Source organism: Danio aesculapii, chromosome 6 (genome assembly GCF_903798145.1).
Source record: "Danio aesculapii chromosome 6, fDanAes4.1, whole genome shotgun sequence".
Taxonomy (NCBI): domain Eukaryota; kingdom Metazoa; phylum Chordata; class Actinopteri; order Cypriniformes; family Danionidae; genus Danio; species Danio aesculapii.
The window spans coordinates 22,997,317-23,019,665 of NC_079440.1; the positions used below are offsets into that span (position 1 = coordinate 22,997,317).

At 37.9% G+C, this 22,349-nt stretch overlaps 1 protein-coding gene across 1 annotated transcript; it reads left to right on the forward strand.

Annotated features, from left to right (window-relative positions):
* Positions 1-483: 483 nt before the first annotated feature.
* lmo4b (LIM domain only 4b) lies at positions 484-18,110 on the forward strand. Its single transcript, XM_056459792.1, has 5 exons — positions 484-841; positions 3,305-3,545; positions 9,327-9,423; positions 9,764-9,919; positions 17,182-18,110. Exons 2-5 carry the CDS (start codon positions 3,310-3,312, stop codon positions 17,188-17,190), a joined length of 498 nt encoding a protein of 165 aa, XP_056315767.1. The 5' UTR covers positions 484-841; positions 3,305-3,309; the 3' UTR covers positions 17,191-18,110.
* The last annotated feature ends 4,239 nt before the right edge of the window (positions 18,111-22,349 follow it).

Below are 22,349 nucleotides of genomic sequence, written 5' to 3' on the forward strand. Positions count from 1 at the left end.
TTTGAGCAAAGAGTGAAAAAGACATTTTTTGCAGTTTTTTTTTTTTTTGAAGCTGTTGTAATAGTGATATGAAAACCGCATTCTCTTTTGAATTATTGATATTATGAATGTATGGTTCTTGCTGATCTTACACTGTAAATGAGGAATTAATTCAGAATAAAATGTCATTTTATTATTATTATTTTATTTTTTTTTTTTTCATTTTGGAAACCCCTTGTGCGTTTACCGAGGCCCTCTAGTGGGACCCGGTCCCGGCGGTTGAGCACCTCTGCCCTGTCCAACCTCAACAAGCAGACAGAGCCACTCAACCGCAATCTTTCCTTCTTTGAATAGTGTGTGTCGAAGTCAACCTTGCCTTCTTTTGATTGGCTGGATTCCTCATTCCGCTTGAATGGGGTGCGTCGTGATTGGCCGCAGCCTGATTGACGTCATCCTGCGAGAGGAGGTTTACTCTGGGCTTTTTTCTGTCACTGACACATGTAGAGCACAAGCGACAAGCAGCGGCGAGACATCAGCGCGCGAGAGAGGACAGTTACAAACACAAGCGCTCTCTTCATCTATGGAAATTACCGAAGACCTTTCCGACAGCTCCGTCAACAAACCCGCTGCCGAGCTTTACAGTGATAACCAGAGCATCTGAGAAAAAAAGGTGACGGCAACAGTGGAAATACAATCTGAAAACTCCATTTGCTTGACTCTTTCACAGCAGTGAGAAGTGTTCATCCACGCGCTGCTCCGTCTGAGTTTGTTGGACTGTGCGCGTAATTTTTTTATATTATCTACAGAGAAAACAGACTGCTGTACATTTCTCACCTCCATTCAGCCATTACATTTCAAAGAGGTAAGTGCACTTCTCTACAACTAATCGTATTTTGCTTTATAAATAATGGTAGCATTTCGTAGTATGACGAGACACGTTTGTTACGGAGCGACAGAATTAATGCAGAAAAACATCACACATGCAAGCATAAAAGATGACAATTACCTATTGATTATATTTTATGTATTGTGTGTGTTTTTTTTTTTTTTTTTTTTGCGAATTGTGTTGCATGTCACGGACGTATACCGTAATAATGTAGTGAATTAAACATGAGAGATGCGCGTTGTTTACTCATAAGAAGACCACATATTTAGGCGTAATCTTGATGGAAATTGCTGGCATTTCGAGTTTAATATCTTATTAGTGCATCTTAAGTGCGCGCGTGCTGAACAGATGATCAACAAACCATAACACAAGTGCAATTCTGTCCATGTTGCATTGTGCATTCTGGCAGGAGCAGCTGTATTTAGTCTCCAGCACCGCGATCTGTATTACTGGCCATGGGCTGCTGATCTGTTTTATATTTCTGCACATCCCCTCTCTTAAATTGCCTGTCCGTGTAATTACTTGAGTTTGCCCATTTGACTTAAAAGCCACCCCCTCCCTCTCTTCAAATCTCCCCTCTTCCCTCTTCGAGGGAATGAAACTTGACGATGGTCCGATCTTATTTATCTGGGGGAGTCACTTTCGGTCTCTGATTCATCTCCCTTTAGATTTAATCAGCACTAAGGTATTGCTTGTCCCTAAGAGCCTCCACTAATGGGGTTACTGAATGCCTCTCTCTCTCTCTTTCTCTCTCAGTGCAATGTTTTCTACCCCCCGCCTCTCTCTTCTCCTCTAATTACCTTTCAACAAAGATTTGGCTTACAGCCTTTCACGAATATATCTTAAATTTTAATCTTTCCCACTTCGGTCCAGCAGCCCTCCTCGTGAAACCTGGGAAACATTAAAATTTGAGATGTATTCGTGGAAAGATGGAGCAGAAGTGCACACACACAGTACTGATGGATCAACAGAGCAAAGCACAGAACTGCAATCGTAAATGAGGGTTTGTGGTTAATGTGATTTCTGTCAGAGGCAGATATTTCTGTAGGCCGGCATTACTGATTCTTGCATATGCAGAATGATCCAACATAGCAGGGGTAATTTCACGCAGCAGTGACCAGTCCCCAAAGTGAATGCTGCTGAATGTTCTTCATGATGTTGGCTGGAAATCTGTCATCTGATAACCTTAGTGAAAGCAATTGGAATATGTCGACCTCTGAATGGGTTGTACAACTTTAAGGCTTCCCCAATTAACTTCTCCAGTTCTGGCCACAGTAGCATTTGGATTCCACCCTCTCTCTCTCATGAAAGTTCAGGTAAATGTATTTTTAAAACAATGTAGACGACCTAACAAAAGCCAGCGCCTTTTAACTGTTCCAGCGACTTTTAATGTTATCAGTGAACAGACATTTATCACAAATGGACCAAAGGAGCTAACTTCAGCACTTAGATAAAGATCAAGGACAGCCTGCCACTTAAAACAATTCTCAGACTTGCTTGAAGGCATTATATGCATTTCAATTATTTCAAAAGAGCTTTTAGGAAGCGTGCCTCCCAAAACATTCAGTGTTTCGGGTCACCGTTCAGGCTCCAGGTGTTTTAGATATTGCAAAGACAAAACTTCTGACAGAAGTTGAGGAAACTTTGGTGTGTTTGCTTTGTAAGGTGTGGATTAAAGTAATGATGAATGCTTTTAGTGTTACTATTCATTTTTATTTTTAACTGTGTGTAAAAAATACTGTTGTATACTGTAAATAGTGTAAATACTGTTGAAGTCAGAATTATTAAACCCCCTGATATATTAGCCCCCTGTTGATTTTTTTTTTCTTTCCCCAAATTCTGTTTAAGAAGATTTTTTCAGCACATTTCAAAACATTATAGTGTTAATAACTCATTTCTAAAAAACAAAAAGATTTATTTTATCTTTGCCATGATGGCAGTAAATAATATTTAAATATTTATTAACTAGGTTAATTGGGTTAACTAGGCAGGTTAGGGTAATTAGACAAGTTATTGTATAATGATGGTTTGTTCTGTAGACTATCAAAAACAAAAATAGCTTAAAGGAGCTAATAATATTGACCTTAAAATGTTTTTTTTTTATTATTATCATTATTAAAACTGCTTTTATTCTAGCTGAAATAAAACGAATAAGACTTTCTCCAGGCGAATAATATATTATCAGACATACTGTGAAAATGTCCTTGCTCTGTTAAACATTAGTTAGAAAATATTTAAAAAAGGAAAAAAAAAATAGGGGGGGGGTATGGCTAATAATTCTGACTTCAACTATATATAATTTTTGAAAGGGCTTTTGAATTGTATTTAGCTACAAAACTAGAATATAAATTAGTACTCTTGCACTCGCATAAAACAAAACTTCTTAACTCTTGACTGACTGCTCTAAATGTGTCTCCCTGTCTCTTTATGTTTCTGCAGACACAATGGTGAACCCTGGAGGAAGTACCCAGCCCCCACCTGTTGGAGCGGGATCTCTGTCGTGGAAGCGCTGCGCGGGCTGTGGGGGAAAGATTGCTGATCGGTTTCTCCTCTATGCCATGGACAGCTATTGGCACAGCCGCTGTCTAAAATGTTCCTGCTGCCAGGCCCAGCTCGGAGAGATCGGCACATCCTGCTACACCAAGAGTGGCATGATCCTATGTAGAAACGACTACATCAGGTTAGACACATCTATTATTGATTTTAATCTGTCACAGTCACAACCACACTCATGTGTTTGAGAAAGGTGTGAGGCAGTGAGGTTTTTTTTTGTCTTCATCCTCTCAAGTTTGATTTTGCTTTCTGGTGTGCTTGCGACATTGATTTGAAATGGGCTCTTCAGTAATGTGTTCTGAGCTTTTGAGAATAGTTTGGCTGATTTTTATTTTTTTCAAAGTCCTTGAAACCAAGCTTCAGATAGTTCATACATCTGGACATTATGACAGTCCACCGACCACATGAAATGACATTAGGCATGTAATGATTAGATGAAGTGATGGTTGTCAGGGAAAAAAAAAAGATACTAAGGAAAAAGTTACAAGCCATGGAGCTTCTCACGGAGCAGAGCATATTTTCCATTGAGAACATGTGTCTCAGATTGTGCCGTCAGCGGCCCTCGTTAAAACGTGCTGGTTAAACCCTCAACGGGACACTCTTAAAAAAGAGGTCAAGCCACTGACATGTTGACAGTGCTGAAGACGAAGGAGATTCTTTCTTCAGAACATCTGCAAGTCTGTCTCTCTGGCCATATTTCATTCTTAAGCAAAAGGAGCCGTGCTGCTAGAACCGTGTGTGTGTTTGCTTTACGAGATGCTAGAAAACTCGATTGGTAAGGCAGAGCTGACCTTCGACTCTGCAGGAATTTAAAAGAGTTTTCACATCCTCTCCGGAATGTTTTGTTTATCACAAAGAGACCATTTAATTAGCAAAAAGACCTTTTTAAATATTAATGCAAGTAAGTCTGACACCCAAAGCGGGTGACGTCCTGGCAGTCTCACTCAGCTGATGTGCATGGCCTGATTTGACAGGCTGACATCCTTGAACACTGACCTCTGCAAGGGCAAAGCGAAAACGCTTCCAAACTTTGCAGCCACCTTGGATTGTTTCTTCGGTTTTGAGGAATGGGCGAATCCAATGTGAGCGACTTTAATAGTTGATAGCAACTGTATTTTTCTTATTAAAACAGACAGACCAATTTTAAAGGTAATTCATAAAGTGGAGTATTCATGATATATTCCACACTTCCTGCCGGAAAATAGTGCTTTTTGGCAGAAGAGCAGTCATTAGCGTGTATTTACCTTGGCATGCGCTACGCCCTGGATAATTCAGCGAAGCCTCGTGCTGACACTGCTGCCGGCGGGCTGGAACAACAGGTGTCAACCAGAGCAAACCTGAGACGACCAGTCCAAATGTGAAGAGTGCCTTCACTCTTTCCACTCCACCTGATCTGAAGGGATCAAGTCCACAAGACTTGCCGCTAGAATCGGGCCTGCGAGCCTAATTAAAATGAGCAGGGAGGAAAAAGTAGCTACACCTTTCTCCTTGTAATGAGAGCGCGTCAGGCGGGAGAACGGAGCTAAAACGCAGCTCGCCCGAGCCTGTGATCTGAGGAGAGATAAGAGAGAGGGGGAAAATAACATCTGACAGTGAGTCCACACAATTAAAAGCTTTAATTAGAGTCCCCCTCCATTTTCCTTTAGTCCTGATGGGTTTTATCTAATGAGATCTAGTGCCTGGCTCCTATCCGCTTCCAATGACGTGTCCGAAATGAATGAGAGCCACATTGCAAACAAAACATTTAATTAACCAAATTGGCTTTTGAGAGCGCAGGAGAGCGAGGGAGAGAAAGAGAGAGAAGAGGGGATTATTGCGAAGGCCAGTCCCCTTAGGGGATTTTAAAGGGGCCTCCCTTATTTTTGTAATGGATTATTAAATTGCCCTTGCTGTGTAAATAATGAAGTTACATATCCAGAATTATATTAATACCACTGATGCAAAAAGGCTTAACGATTGATTGGGAAGGCGCAGACGAAAGCGCATCCCATTTTCCCTAATGGCAGATGGGAGGAAAATGACATGGGATGATAGGCTTGTGATACCACTCAGCTCGAGGCCACCAGCGCCAACTACAAGGGCAACAGCCGTGAGTTGTAGATTTCAGCAGTTTCAGCCCCATCGAATCATGTTGTCCTACAGCCATCCCCAATGTTTTGTCTGAGCTGTTGTGAAGCGAGGGAGGGCGAGAGAATTAATTTGGGGAGAGAGAAATCATGTGACCGTTAGGTCGTAGGGAAAAACACTGTCCTTTTAATTGAATAGAGCCAGGTAATTAAATGGCACTTTTCCAATAGAACGTGCTAGGTAAATCTAATAGTTGGTTATTTAATATCACTTTAAAGTCTGCCCACTCAAGCACTATGACAGCACGGGAGCATGTGAACTATTAAGCCAGGAAATACTTGGATCTCAGAAATTAATTAAATCGCATGCAATTTAGGGGAAACGTTTATCTTGATTTGTCATAACAGAATTAATTCAAGGCCTTCAATCCACTTGGGACTAGATCTGTTACTCTGAATTAACCGAGTGTCATTTGGCTGCTTTCACCCCCCTCCACCCAACCCAGTCCGCTTTTTTTGCCTGAAATCCCCCCCTACCCAACCCTTCCCTTCCACCCCACCCTCTCTCTCTCTCTCTCTCTCTCTTTCGCTCTCTCTCTCTCTCTCTCTCTTTCTCTCTCTTTCGCTCTCTCTCTCTCTCTCTCTCTCTCTCTCTCTCTCTCTGCCTAATGTAACACTGCCATTATGCAAAGCCCTGCTTAAGTATCAATATGGCCCAGTGCTTTTAAGGTGCTTTGCCTGCTAATGTTGAGAGGCATTTTTATAATGGACTGTGTTGCAGAAATCATTGTTGTACCAACTTACATCACTCCACTCAAAAGGTTCCGCTTAAAAGGCAGAGCTTCTGCCAGATGGCCCAAAACAGCCCTGCTAGGTTGTATTTTACTTCACAGTCGGTATCCAAATTAAATCCTCTAGACATTGCCTATGGAGCGCAGACAGATTTCTTGTCTTACTTTCGTAATGAAAGACAGCCGTAGATTGTAGCCCTTCTTTATTCCACCCTTTTCGAGGCCGAGCAAGTCGATAAATCAGCATTCCGCAATGTTTCGCTGACAAAATCCTCCTCCTCTGATTGATCAAGAGGCTGAATACCTAGAAAGTGGGAAAAGCAACAAAGGGAAAGGCTGATTTGAGGAGAAGGAAGCCAAAACTGGTGGTGTCATTGCAATTAAAGAGTCCCTTGGCCTTAATTATGGTGACCCGTGATATTGCTGCTCTACGCTTCCCTCGTCAGCACAGGAGTTCAATGGTGAGAGAGACCATTAGAGGTGAGGAGCAGACTGATAGCAACTTAATTGAGCACCTAAAACCTTCAGGCCTTTAAATCAAATGCTATCAGCAGCTTTCCCCCGCTCAAATAATTAACCTGCTACGTATACAGAGCTGCGAGAAAATAAAAAGGTTGCCTTGGAGAATCTTCAGGCTTTTTCTCTGGAAGACAACTGGTGCAATTAAAAGGGGAGTCCGGATCCCAAATAATGCAAACTTGTAAGCGAATTTAGGTGCGAGCGCTCGGGGATTGTCGAATCAAGTGCACGTCGTGGCTCGGCTGATTGCTTTTTCAAGGCCGGGGGAAGATGTCATTTTACAGGTGAATCAAACTGCAGCGTTTTAAAGACCTTCCCCCCCTGACATTTGCCTAGCATGACTGGCCCATCGACGCCATTGAAGCCGCGCTGTTGTCACAAGCCTACAGCTAATTACGTTTGAAATTGAGTTTTGATTGAGCTGCTCCAATCGATGCCACAGCCAAATTTGTTTTCCCCTCCCCCCCTTCACCCTACAGCCGCCGCTGAAGAGAAACTCTTGAAGCTTCACTTGCTCGTTGTGTAGCGGCCTCAGTAAACACCACGCGCGTATGCAGAACGTCGCAGGTGACAGCTGTTTCAGTGTCGGAACGCACATGTTCTAATGCGTGGCAGATGTAGTATCAGCGTCCACACAATGCACGTTTACCAGTTGGAAGCTTCTTAAGGGACCAAATCATCCTTGAACTTTTAGATTAATCTGTAACCGTGTGCATGCGGAAGGTACTCGCAATGCTTCCCCTTTCCTTCTTTATTTTTTGTGTCTTTTCCCCATTACCCTCCCTCTTTCCTTTTAACAGTCTTTTTCTTTCTTGCTTCCTTCCTCATATTTCCCTCCCTCCCTCTCTCTCTCTCTCTCTCTCTCTCTCTCCCTCTCTCTGGAGCTTGTCAGATGCTGTGGTCTTATTTGATTGCATAGGAAAAGTGCAGTGATAGAGCAAACAGCCAGTGAGATATGATGACAAATGGGTCCAGATCCCAGTAAATTACTTTCTGCTCAAATCGAAATTTCATTCAGTTTGTTGCTCGGCAAGATGAAGTAATCTAAATTGTGGACTCAGAAGGCAGATAGAAAGGAAGCAGGAGCAAGCATTTCATTATCAAGAGACTGAGTGAGAGAGGGAGAGAGAGAGAGAGGGAAGGTTAGAGACGAAAGAGATGAGCAGAAGCAAATCTAAAGTGTTGACACCATGATTGAAAAGGTTAACCCATGCACATTATATATCAACCCGGGTAGCCGAGGGTTTCTAATGGAAAGGCGGCAGTGACTGAGCACTCGCTTGAGTCCTAATGGCAAAAGCGCTGTGTCTCCGCCTAGATGTACAATCAAATATTCTTAGGCCCTGATTGCTTATGTTCTAGGTTATTATTAGGTTGCAAAAAATGAGCACCAAAGGTAATACTTAGTCCCAGTGGTAGAGGCTTTTGGAGGACAGGATGCAGGATTTTTTCATTTGGTTTGCGATATTACTATGATTTTATTTTTCCTACATCAGAATATTGAAGATGTAATTTGTTCTGTTTGTGTGTGCGTGTGAGAGAGAGAGACTGAGAGAGGGAGAGGAAGAGGCCCTGGAACAAGATTGAAATGATTTAACCTGTACTTGCTCAAGGATTTCATTGTTACAGTAAAACAAGGCCAAACAGGTTAATAAACCTTGCTGATGCACATGGAAGTATTCATTATATTAATGACTGCGCTATCCATATCCGTTGTGTTTTATTTTCAATCTCAGTCATCAGTAAATTAATAGTTTTGTCATTTAGTCAACAGTAGGGTGTTATTATGCCAAATGACTGACTTTCAAACATAAAAGCCAAAAGGAGAGATTTTGATAAATGCTAATGCTGTTCTTTTCCATACAATGAAAGTGAATGGTGACCATAGCTTTTAAGCTCCAAAATTAGAAAAAAAAAAAAAAACAGTCTGTATGCAATGTATACACTTTTAATTGCATTTGTACATGCATTTGGTACTGTTATTCAGCAGCTACACATTAACCTGACCAGAAATAAATTCTTTAAAAAATAAAAACAACTTAAACTTTTGAATAGTAGTGTAGCAATATTTCGTAATGAACAACAAGGGAGCCTGTATGCAATATATGCCCTACCAAAATGTTTTGTTTTTTTTGTGCATGTAGTTGTTAATGTTATGTTTCAAACAGTAGTATAACAATAATAATTCTTATACAGTAGGTTTATTTAAAGAACGGCATCCAATTTGTTATTTATAAAATGTCACTGAATTGGAAAAAAATGCAAATAAATAAATAGTTTTTGCAGACAACTGCCTTTGTTTACACTTGTTATATATATATTAAAATGGATCATTAATGTTTAAAATATTGGTCATGATATCTTGGTGTGACATTATATTGATTGATGGATATCTTCTGCCATATTTTGCTGATGGTCATTTACATGTTATCACAATTTCACAGATGTCCGCTATTTCATCTAAGACATATTCAGTGCTCTGGATATATGTTGCATTGGAACTACTAACATGTTTTCTGTTTCTTGTTCTAGGTTATTTGGGAACAGTGGGGCATGCAGTGCATGTGGTCAGTCCATCCCAGCCAGTGAACTGGTTATGAGGGCACAGGGAAACGTGTACCATCTCAAGGTAACCTTTTATCTTGAAGTGACCACTTCTGCTCTGAAATTAAATGCTCAATTGCATTACAGAATCCTTTCACACTCCATAGAGTTTGCTGATTGTTTGAAGGCATTCTATTGAAAAGTTTTTCATAAGCTTATGATTGATACCAAATCAAATGTATTTTATGTACATTTTAATTAGGGTTTTAAGTGTCCTTGTAGAACCCTCAGCAGAAATAATTGCAAATTAATATAATTAATTGGATAATAGCTCCACCTTTCGAGAAAATGTTCTGTAGGTTATGTGTTGGTAATAATGTGCTGAGGATTGTTGGTAATATAGTCCTATTCTTTGTTTCCTGCAGTGTTTCACATGTTCTACCTGCCGGAACCGGCTGGTCCCTGGTGACCGGTTTCACTACATCAACGGCAGCTTGTTTTGCGAACACGACAGACCCACAGCACTCATCAATGGCCATTTGAGTTCACTGCAGACTAACCCTCTACTGCCTGACCAGAAAGTAAGAGCCATAGTCTGTCATCTAAGTTTTACACTTACATTTTTCTAATCACTTCATATATCCGCATACCACTCCTGGATGAAAAACTCCAAACCTGCTACTTGTTAGCATGGCTTCACATATATGCAGAAAGTTTCTTGTGTGATAACAGTTCACCTAAATCAAAGTTAAATGGAGCTTAAATGTAAAATCAAAAATGTCTCATAAGGTTAATCAGTGGAAATTAAGACAACCAGATGTTTTTTTGCATTGTTGAAGTAACTTCTGTTAGACAAAAAAAATTATGAAGAAAAAAACAGGGTACACCGCGATGGCATTGTTCTCCACACAATTCATCCAGAAATAACTGCAACTCCAATGTCTTTCCGCAACTATATATCAATTATATATATATATATATATATATATATATTCAATTCAATTCAATTCACCTTTATTTGTATAGCGCTTATACAATGTAGATTGTGTCAAAGCAGCTTCACATAAAAGGTCACAGTAAATAGGAACAGTGTAGTTAAGTTTGTAGTGTTTAAGTTCAGTTCAGTTTAGCTCAGTTCAGTGTGGTTTAATAATCACTACTGAGAGTCCAAATATTGAAGAGCAAATCCAACGATGCGCAGCTCTACAGATCCTGAACCATGCAAGCCAGTGGCGACAGCGGATATATATATATATATATATATATATATATATATATATATATATATATATATATATATATATATATATATATATATATATATATATATATATATATATATATATATATATATATATATATATATTTGTGATCTGCTAATTCTAAATTATATATATACATTGTATTAAAATGGGTGCCCAGTTTTTCTGTTCTTAAAATATCTATAAGTTTATTGAAAGAAACTTATATAGGATAATATTGGTGGTGACAAGCAGACAAATTCTAGGTTAAAAAACAAAAAATGCACTGTATGTATGTGAAAAAAAAAAAAACAGTTTTTATTTACTTTTGCACTGCAAACAAGCTCTGTGATCTGCCAAACTGCAATTTATTCAAAATGGAGATGGGGCAGAGATTTGAGGTTTTGCCGACAATTTGCTTTAGTTACAGCACTGATTTATGAAAAAACTGTTCTGACTGAAAAAAAATCCATCTGACACAGACATTATTTAGCCAAGCACAATCATTGAATCAGTCTTCTATTAAATTGCTTTTGTTTTTATGTACACATTTTATAATATTAAAGAATATGTTAAAAAAACAATATATGTAATGCTGAGCTCCTAACCTATAATCAGATCTGGAGGACGAGCGTAATTCATTCATTCATTCAATTTCTTTTTGGCTCAGTTTCTTTATTAATCTAGGGTCGCCACAGTGGAATGAACCGCCAACTTATCCAGCATATGTTTTACGCAGCGGATGCCCTTTCAGCAGCAACCCATCACTGGGAAACATCCCTGCACATCCATTCACACATATACACTACGGACAATTTAGCCTACCCAATTCACCTACTGTATTCTGCATGTCTTTGGACTTGTGGGGGAAACCGGAGCACCTGGAGGAAACCCACGCGAATACGGGAAGAACATGCAAACTCCACACAGAAACGCCAACTAACCCAGCTGGGGCTCGAACCAAAAACATTCTTGCCATGAGGCGAATGTGCTATCCACTGCATCACCGTGCAGCCCGAGCGTATTTCATCCCAGCTAAAAGACAATTTATCACTATTAATGCTAACTTTCTCAAATGAGATCACAGCTAATGTAAGTCTTTAAGTACTAGGGTAGGTAAGCAAAGTAAAAATTATTCTCTCCTCTTCCTAACCACGACCCATATTCAGTACCGATTCTATATAATTCATGTGCAGATGCAAAATTATTTGTCACAGATTTCCATAACCAATTTATATCCCTTATATGCTCACTAAAGATGCAGCAAAAAGATGGTGTCTTTTCTTTTCTTTGTTTTGGTTTTACAAGAAGGCTTCTATAACAATATAATAGCTAGCTTGCATAAAGCATTCTGTTCCATTTTTCAGCCATGTTTTCACCGCCATAGTTCTGTCTGACTATTTGCTCCTCTGACGCTGCACAGCAAGCTTTAAATAAACAAAACCAGACGCCAAGCAGGCAAATTATTTACCTAATTCCCCTTCTCGCCTTTGGGACCGTCTGCAATAAGACTTCATTGTGCAGTCAGCCACCAGCCGATTGTATCACTCGGCAGCACTGAAAATAACGGCTCAGTGACACATAATCAGTATTGATATGGAGACAACAGGGATATGGGAGTGCGTACGAGAGAGAGAGAGAGAGTGATCGGACAGTTGTTGAGTCTCCTAGTGAACATTTATTTCACCTTCAACAGGGGGAAAAAAATAGTTGGATGAAAGAGCGGAGAAAGAGCTCCATTAAGCTCAGTGCTCCGTTAGAGGCCTTTTAAGGCATCGTCACTTTTACAAATTAGCTCCAAGAGCGTGTTGCGTTTCAAATTGAAAGCCTTCGCATTATCAAGCTTAATTTTAAATGTCTGTTTAAGCCCCCGTCCCTCCATTCCTCCTCCTGCTCTCGCTCGGCGGCTGGCGCTGTGTAAATATGAGGCCTCATTGTTTATTTATGTGCCGACATCAATTGTAGTGAAAACAGCTGAATTATTAATGCTAAAATGCAATCTGAATATTGGCCGCGCTGCTTTAATTATAGTAGAGAGAGAGTTCTTAAATACACCCAGACGCCCTTTTTCACCGGCAGGAGTGGAGAAGGTCCACGTGTCCTCGGGAGATATTTAAACAGTCGCCTTTTCGCTTGATGCTAAGAGATTTAAATGCTTATGATGAAACCTTAGCCATGCCGAGCTGCTGTGAAAGATTCGCTGTGCATCGTTTCTGAGATTGCAGTGCTCAAATATGGCAGTTTAGGTTTTTTTCTACGTCCTGTGATGTTTTGCGGTAATCGTGCACTATATAGTCAGAATTAAGAATTAAATCAGAATTATTAAACCCAAGGGGCCAATCATTTTGACCTTAAAATTGTTTTTAAAAAAATAAAATCTGCTTTTATTCTAGCCAAAATAAAACAAATAAGACTTTCTCCAGAAGAAAGCTCTGTTAAACATCATTTGGGAAATATTTAAAAAAGAAAAAAAATTCAAAGGGGGAGCTAATAAATCTGACTTCAACTGTAAATATGATATGATTAGTAATGATAACAGTTATGTAAAGTATTACTTATTAAACTAAGATATTTGTTTTTTATAACTTGAATTTTAAGCTGTTAAAACAAGCTGTTTTAAATGGATAGTTTGCTCAACAATAAACATTTACTTGACATTTACTCACCCTCACCAGGTGGTTCTTTATGTGTCTTTATTCTGATAAACACTAAAGAAGATATTTTGAAGAAGATTAAAACCTGTAACCGTTGACTTCCATAGCAGCAAATGAAATACTACAAAAGTTAATGGTTACAGGCTTTCAACTTTTTCCTAAATATCTTCTTTTGTATTCAACAGAAGAAAGAAAGTCAAACAGGTTTGGAACAAGTAAATGATGACAGAATTTTCAGTTTTGGGTGAACTATCCCTTTAAGTCAGTTTAATGTCATTTCAGTTTAAATGACTCATAAGTAGGCCCACACGCAATCTACACACGCAGAAATCTGCTGATTTCCACAGATTTTTAGCCCATCATTGAGTCTATTTATTTACTTGTGTAACTTTTATTTATTCAGTTTTAAATTATTTTCAGTAATATTATTGACTAATATGAAAATGTTCATATGATTTTTGCAGTTATCACACTTTATTTTGATTGAATTTAAGTTGAATTTTTAGTCTGTTTGTTGAATTTAATTTTCATTAGATTATGAGTAGACTGGTTGGGGTTGGGGTTAGGGTCGGGGTTAGGGATAGTGTAAGTTGTCCAATGGACCATCAAATAAAAAGTGTAACCTTTCTATTTATTTATGAGCTTTAAATATTGCATTTTAGTGACATTAAGCCGGATTAGCTTGTCGGATGGTCATCATAACCAAACTTTTTCATGTACAAAAAATGTTTCCTAAATATTTCGAATAAAGAAATATGAATACAATACTTATTTTTAAAATACTAATTTATCATATCAGTTATCATTAGAAAAAATAAATGAGCCTCTCTTGTAAAAAAAGTACATTTGAAAATTCATAGATAACAACAATAGTCAAATTGGTGTTCAACTTAATTTTAATATGGGCCTTTTATTGGTCATTTTTTTGTTTCAAGAATAAGGTCCAAGATTTAATAAAAGTTACTTTAAGAACAATTTAAATTAAATTTAAGAACAATACAGTAGCGAAAGATGACTTCACTTACATCCGATTGTATGTTGTCTTGTACTGCTGGATGTTGGACTGATGAAAAATAACAGTTTGCATTGAACAAAACTGATTAGCTGAAGTCACAACAGCCAACAGAGGATTCCGCTTGGTCTTAAAGCCTTTTTCAATTGAAAATTTTCACTATTTTTAATGGCATAGCAGTGAAAATAGGACAAATGAGCTCATGTATGAGACATATTCTGAACCTTTGTCAGTGAGGGGTGGGTCTTCCGAATCACCTGAATCCCCCCTTGCTACATCAAATTCTACTGTGCAGTGATACAAAGTCCATTTTCCCCACAATTATGGATTATTTGTAGCACAACCTTTATAAATGAAGTGATTGTTTCAGTTCTTTTTGAATGTAAGTCTCCCAAACTGAATGTGCAACCTGTAATTTGAAATGCAGTAATCACATGCTGAAAAAAGTGGATTAAAATTGAGCTGGAAATTGAGGTAAACCAGTAGAGAATGGCGCTTGCGTTTGTGTGTGTGTATGAGAGAGAGAGAGAGAGGGAGAGAAGCGACTGAACGTTTCCCCAGACAGATAGGAGGCCTCGTCCGGCAGCCATTGTTTTTATTATGTGCAATTTCATGGTGACATAATTGGTGCTGTCCGTGTCCACGGCTGAGGACATTTGATGCTCATTTATTAAGTAGCTCCCCGGCTTCTTCCTAATCTCTTTGTTCAGGACAGACAAATTACCTTTCTCATGCTGAGCCTGAACCCAGGGGATCCAAACCTTCACAGCCTCCGTCTCTTTAATTAGCCCTCCAATGTGGGGTGGCGTGGGGGGCTTGCAATTACTATTACAGTAGTCTGAAACCCCTTAGTAACTAATTGCCCCCCTAGAATGTTTAAAAAACAAAAGGAAGGAGAATGTTAGGGGGGAAAAAGTTTGCCGTAACTGTCTGTGAAAGCAGCACTTGGATATTGGGATAATTGTGTCGGCTGCGCAAGAACTTAGCACCCTGGGGACTGTGGCACATCATTGTTAGAAATGAGACACAAAAGAGACTTACTTTACAATATGTGCTTCAAATGCTGAGGAAATAGGGCAGCAGATGGATTGGAAAGCCTTACTGATCAATAAGTTAAGCAGGGGGCTTTAGCAGAGCGGGCGGTCTTCGTTTGACAAAAGAAATTGAAGGGTTTAAAAGGACATGCTTTTTTTTGACATTTGTTTTTGACTGATATTTCTTTGCTTTATATAAGTTGTTAGACTAATAAAATGATAGATTTTAAAGCAGTTTTTTTTTTAATTAATGTAATAATTTTGTAGTTATTTAATTTTCATAATTATGTCAAGGCCAGCATTCAAAGCTAATTATCTTCTTCGTGTAGCAAAATATCACACTGTATACAGAACATATAATTATTAAATATATTTTATGATAAGAATAATCGTGAAGCTTTAACACTGAAAACACTATTATCATCATTGGATCATGTTAAAAAGATGACAGTGCTGTGCTTCAGATTTTTATAGTTAAAATGACTGGTCTAAACCAGTGTTTCTCAACCACGTTCCTGGAGGACCACCAGCTCTGCACTTTTTCCATGGCTGTTTCTCAATTCCATAAACACTGAAAACGGACTGGTGTTCTTGTGGAGATCGTTCTTGCCAAGTTTCCTCAGAAGAACGAACTCGGGAGATTGCGAGAACACAGAACGCGTCCTGTTAGAAATGAGATGCTGCATTCTTCCTGGTGGTCACATGACCTTCACGCGTTTTTAACAGAAAGTTGTTTAAACATTACAGCATTCATACATAATTGTATTGTTTTTCCCCTTTCCACAATATATACTATGCATGAAAACCATATAAATGTACTTTGTACGATACAAATTAAACTAATTTTAATATGAATTTCAGCAAATAAACACCCTTAATGTGTTTATGCCTCGATTAAGATTTTCCATGTTAATGTTTACATTCACAGTCTCATTTAGGGAATCTTCTGAGATAAATAAATTATGTCTCTGAACTTTAAATAAATACATCTATATAAAATGCTGTGCTTCCCACCTCATGATTTCTGGGACTTCTTCATTGATGCATCCTTGATATCAAGAACACATCCAGGAAATTTCACGCGTCCTCCTTTCTTATGGTCTTGAGATTTGTAACTGAACTTTGGCAGTTGATGATGACATGACAAGTGAACACAAGAACGCTGAAGAACACCTATTGAGAAACAGCCCATGTCTCCTTAACCAAACACACCTGATTCAAATCATCAGCTCATTAGCAGAGACTTAAAGACCTGTAATGGGAGTGACAGACGAAGGAGATATCCAAAACATGCAGTGTTGGTGGTCCTCCAGGAATGTGGTTGAGAAACACTGCTCTAAACTGTTATCAACTTGCTGAGGAAATGTTAGTGGCTCCTCAAAATACAGTTACAAATCATCACCTTAGAATTATAAGGTTCTATCTGACATTTTTGTCAAAATTGAGTTATTGACATATTCTTATTAATTGACAACTTAGTGTTGACAACCAGTATTTACAAGTGTGGAGTCCCATGAAGGAGCTCCAGGTGGAAAGTTTTCTTTTGTGTTTACCTTATGATTAAAGTTGTTGCACATCTGCTGGTTCCTGCCTGAATGAGCGAGTTTTAGCTACTTGTACATTAAGGTAGCATTCAGAAAAAACAAAACACCAGCGAAGAAACTCGACATGGTGGAACATATAAATACCTACTGCCAGCTAGCATTTCAGAAGTGTTAATGCAGAGCAACACAAACAGCATGCAGAAATATAAATGCTAGGGAACACGCAAGGCAAGCACTGTGGGTCATGATGATCACTCGACACAGAAGTATAAACCAGCCTGTAGTTTGAACAAGCAGCAAAAATCTTTTTTTGAGTGTTGGTTTGTCTAACAAGTCTCTCTCTCTCTGTGTTTTTTAGGTGTGTTAGGACGTAGGTGTTGCTCCAAGCAGGATGTGTGCCTTCATTTCAGCCCCTCGCTCATTGCCACCGAAGACTTTTTTTTCGGATTGGACCCTCATCCCACTTCTTAATGCTCCGCTACTCCGAACCAGAGCGCCAATCTCAGGCTTGAGCTCTACCGCAGACCTGCAACAGTCACCCTTTACCCCTAAAACTCCTGAATCATGGATGAAAAATACCCATGAGGCCCTGGAGGGGGAAAACTGAGGACTCCATGAACTGACCCAAGAGAGACCTCTGATCCCGAGCGACTCAAAGACGGAGGACGTTTTTCGGGGGTAAAAACAGACAGAACGAGAAAGCCGTTTTTTTGAAATATGCTTTCATAAAACCTGTTTGAAAATGTAGTGGGGGAACACTGAACTTCTTTTTTTTTTTTTTTGATGTTTTCTTTATTATTTTTTTCTCCTACCTTGTCTATTCTCCTTTTCTTCACAACATGGTATCTTCTCTTTCTATATTTTAGATGTTGTAAAGGGAATGTGTTTCATTTCGGATGATATAAAAATCCCGAGGACTGGATTCAAAGAAGTATCCGTGGCTTTTTTTGTGGAAAAAAATCAAATCATGAACACTCTTGGTGTATTTGTAAAACTTACCATGTACAGTATGTATGCATGTAAATGTTTTTGTCCCATTGTGGCTACCGTACATACTACACAGCAGCTAATCCTGTTTCCTTTTCCCTTTTCGAACCTAAAAATCACGCAGACAAACAAACAAGCATAAAAAAAAATAATAATGAAGCTCATAGCTGTCGATCTATAAATGAGGAATGAGAGAGAATCTATTTGTGATATTTTCCAGAGACATTTGCTCCAATATGGTGTATTTAATTAATAAAAAAATGAGATTAAAAAATCCCTTTTTTAATCCTATATAAATCTTGTGTTTCTGTCTCAAACGTTCTTGAAATCTGGCAAACAAATGAGTCTTTATGCTCTGTGATGTTTGTGGATTATGTGTTTAAAGGCACTGCAGGCTACTAGGGTAAAACATTTTCTGTAATATGCATACAAGGCATTATGTATGCACTCATTTGCATATATTTTGTAGCACAAAAGTCTGAACGTTGGATAAAGAAATCTTGTTTATTTTATTTATTAGTGTCATTGCTATTACTATTATTATGAATAATGATATTCTTAATAATAATGAACAAGTTAATATTTAAAATCTAACAAGTTAATAATAATAATGATGATGATGATGATATTGCTATCTTATTACTTTTACTACTATTACTACTGCTACTATTATTTTTATTATTAGTAGTATTTATTTATTTAATTTTGACAAAATATTTACAGAGGTAGTTGGGACATATTTCAGAATTGCAAACAGCCAGGTTTATTTATTTTTACCTCCAATTGTTTGTTTTTTGTTTGTTTGTTTGTTTTTTGTAGAATAAAATGCTGTGTGTATAATCAGGCAGAGTGCATTTGAACGTATCGCTCTGTACAAATCTTTAGAATATAAGGTTTAAATACTGTAAGGTTTGGTGTACTGCCGAAGTGGATGTTTATGACACACTGCAAATGGGAAAAAAAACTAAATTGGAAAAAACTGCTTTTATAAACATTATAATTATAAAAATACATATATATTTATCTAATTTAAATCTACAGTAGGCTTGGGCGGAATGCAAATTTAGATACCGTCAAAACCTCCTCCTTATTTTTCCTCGATATATGGTACTACCGTGAATAATTTAAAAAATATATGTCGTAAGGCTCAGACAGAATGTTTTTCCACTGTGTGGAAAGAGACCATTTCCTGCACCAAGTATATTTTCAATGCATCAGTACAGATTTTCCAATAGACATAGTACATTTTGTACTTTTTTGTTTTATTTACCGAAGGCCCCCATTATTGTCGGCTGCATATATACTGGCGGTGGACCTAGATGTTGTTGGTCCTGCATCAGGAGGCGTTAAAACAGTTGCACTAAGTGAACTCTGGTCCATCCTCGCAGCATGGTGGTTTCGTAAATGCGAGCTTGGGTTTAAGGTATTTCCATCTCTCGTGGTCACCTATTTGTTGCACAATTTGAAAATTGCCTCGTCTGTATTTACCACCTCTCCCATCTCATTTGGTCGAAGCCAAAAATACTGCCAAACTACAGAAGTTGTGTTCTTTTTCTAGACCAGGTTACATGGTGTGCGACTCACCATTTATCACCAGCTCTCTCCTTCTCCACACTGTCCTGTGATGACAACCACGCCTATGCATTTTAAGGCGTTAAATAAATTGTATTTAATATTTAATCCTTGTCTTCTGTATAAGTGCATTTTTTGTGACGGTATAACGTTATTGAAACTGATACCTTTTCTATTTTTAAATCTTGCGGTGTACCATATTACTGTATTACTGCCCAAGCCTAATCTACAGACAATAGATAAAACAAATAAAATGCCACAGAAGCTACTTTTAAAATTGTAATTTGTACATTTTCTTACCATTGAACTAAAAACAAAACATGCCAGAATCTGCTTGTTAAGTGGGACGTCACACATCAAACTGTATTGAGTCTCAACAAATGGTAATAAACTGTTACAAATTGATATATTACTTTCAAAAATCATGATTGCAATATATATATCCATGCCTAATATCTGATGGCCAGAAAGTGGTCGCCAACTTTGGTATAGTATCCGATAGCAGCGGCCGCCCAAAACACGCTCCATAGTACAGTTAATAACACCACAGTATAGTTATCAACCCGGTTCTTAACAGTATTATTCAGACACCTCACCCCCGAACACCCCACCCCCTCCCCCTTTCCGGTCTACCAAATTTTAAGAGAAATGTTGGCAGGTATGACTATGTGATATGACTAAAAACTGGTCATAAATGAGTTTTTTCCTCAATGGACCCTTTTCACAAGACTGTTAAGACGCGTTTTTTGTTTTTACTTCTTAAATAATTTAGATTAAAAAAAAACATGAACATTTATATGCACTTATGAATGTACTACATAATCTTTGCTTCAAATTACAATAAACAAATTACCGCTTGTGCAAAGTGTTTCTAATGCGACGTCTATGGGGCAGAGAGTAAATTTGGTGTTATTCTCTCCTCTGGCTGACGTTATCAGTCTCACACTATTTTTTTTTTTTCCTTTTTCTGAAAGTCTTGATAACACCATCAAGGAGTTTTTCTTTTATTATTTCAGCAAATAAGTTTGTAAAAAATTATTTGCTGTACTCTCCCATTCACTGCGCTCTAAGTTTACCCAACTATGACGACTTCCACCCTTGAGAAACTCAGAAATGTGAACAGGGTCTATTCAAATGAGTAGTGGCTTGGACCCAAAAACAGTATTCCATACATCACGACTTAACAAGCGGATAACTCAAAATTGACAAGTGAATGTCTGTTTCTTCTTGCAGAGTCTTGTCTTAAGCAGCTTTATGTACGTTTGGGTTGGTCCTGAATCTCTTACAGGTGTTCTTTTCTCAAATCACTCAATATGAACCATATACAGAATCTCAAAGAACGTCCAATTTTCCTTCAGGAGACCAAAGGGGGATTGTATGTTCGTTGTAATTCATCTCGCCGAGTTTCAGTGCTCATTAGCAAAACTATGCTTGTTTTTTTTTGATGAATGCAGTGCCATCTATCTGTTCCTTAATTGTGTGTCTGCGTGTTCTTATGCCGCAATTATGAATGCAGATGATGGGGTGGCTAATTGAACATGGATAAACATGTATACTTTCTTCCCTTTTCATATGAACATGCTATTCACTCGGCGGTGCTTGTAGGACGGAGGACTGGGTGGGGGGGTTGAAATGCCCTCTTTGAAGATTCAATTACCGAAGGGGGAGAGAAAGGTGTTGCAGCTTTTTGGGCCTGGTCTGAATGGGCTATTTGCAGAACAAATCGCCGTTTGAAGCTGTTGCTCGACTTAATGGGTATGAAGAGGGCCTGATTTGCATTCCCAGAATGCCCTGCTATAATCCGCACTCAGTTGTTAGACAGGTGGACAAGAAGCATGGTGACAATCTTTCATCATATCCATCATTTCTTTTTCTTTTTTAAATTGCGTTATATAGCTTGTGGCTAAAACTAGTCTAAAACTGCATCTTTGATAAACTGCAAATAATTAGTTATTTATATGGTCCTAAAAATGAACGTTCTGACAGTGACTTTTAGTTGTATTACTGGTAGATGGTATTCTAGGTTCATTAAAAATGTTGTAGTGAGTGGTTCCTATAGAAATAACTTTTGTTACTTTTTATTTTGAAAACTTTAACTTTATTTTAGGTTTAGTTATTATTAAATATCAAGTTCAACCAAATGACCATGACAAATCTTTTCTTGCCAACTAGCTAATAAATAGATAAACAATAAATCAATTTAATAAAAAAGTTTGCACCTAATACACAGTCCACACAAAAACAAATACTCAGTTATATCAATTCATATTGACAAAAATTTAAAAACTGTGTATTATGTGTGCCAGGACACTAGTTGGCAATGTTAATTTATAAAGAAACACTACAAACCTGTGCACATACAGTCCAGTAGTCTATAAATTGTTGAACTTGTGTGACTGATACGTGCTTTAGACAGACCATCAAATACATGTGCATTTCATTTTGTCACCATTTGCATTTGAGCCCCCCATTTTTTTAAAAAAACACAAAACTAGTTTTTCATATAGACTGAAAAAGTGGCACTTTAAGTCAGCAAATGAAATATATTACAAAATGATATACAGAACATTATTTACCCAATAAAAGTATAAAAATTATTCAAAGGGGTGGCAATAACAAAGCTCCAAAAACATTAATTTGTTAACTTGAAAAATGACGTTTTGAGCAGACTTCATCAGATGAAAACATCCTTTTTAAAGTTAATACATTTATATTTTTTGAGCTTTGGTGTTGCTACATTTATGAATAATTTTTGTACTTTTTGTTGAGCAGGCTTTTGTGCATGTTTCCACAATAAAAGTATAGCAAATTCAGGTTTACACAGACTTTACATATCCCTAAGAAAGTAACTTTGAAAAAAACTAAAACTTACATCTTTACTGACCTGACGTGAAAATGTGTATTTTGCTGAAATTCATCTTACTGTTCATTTGCATGCTGAGGTACACATAAAGGTCCACATTTTTT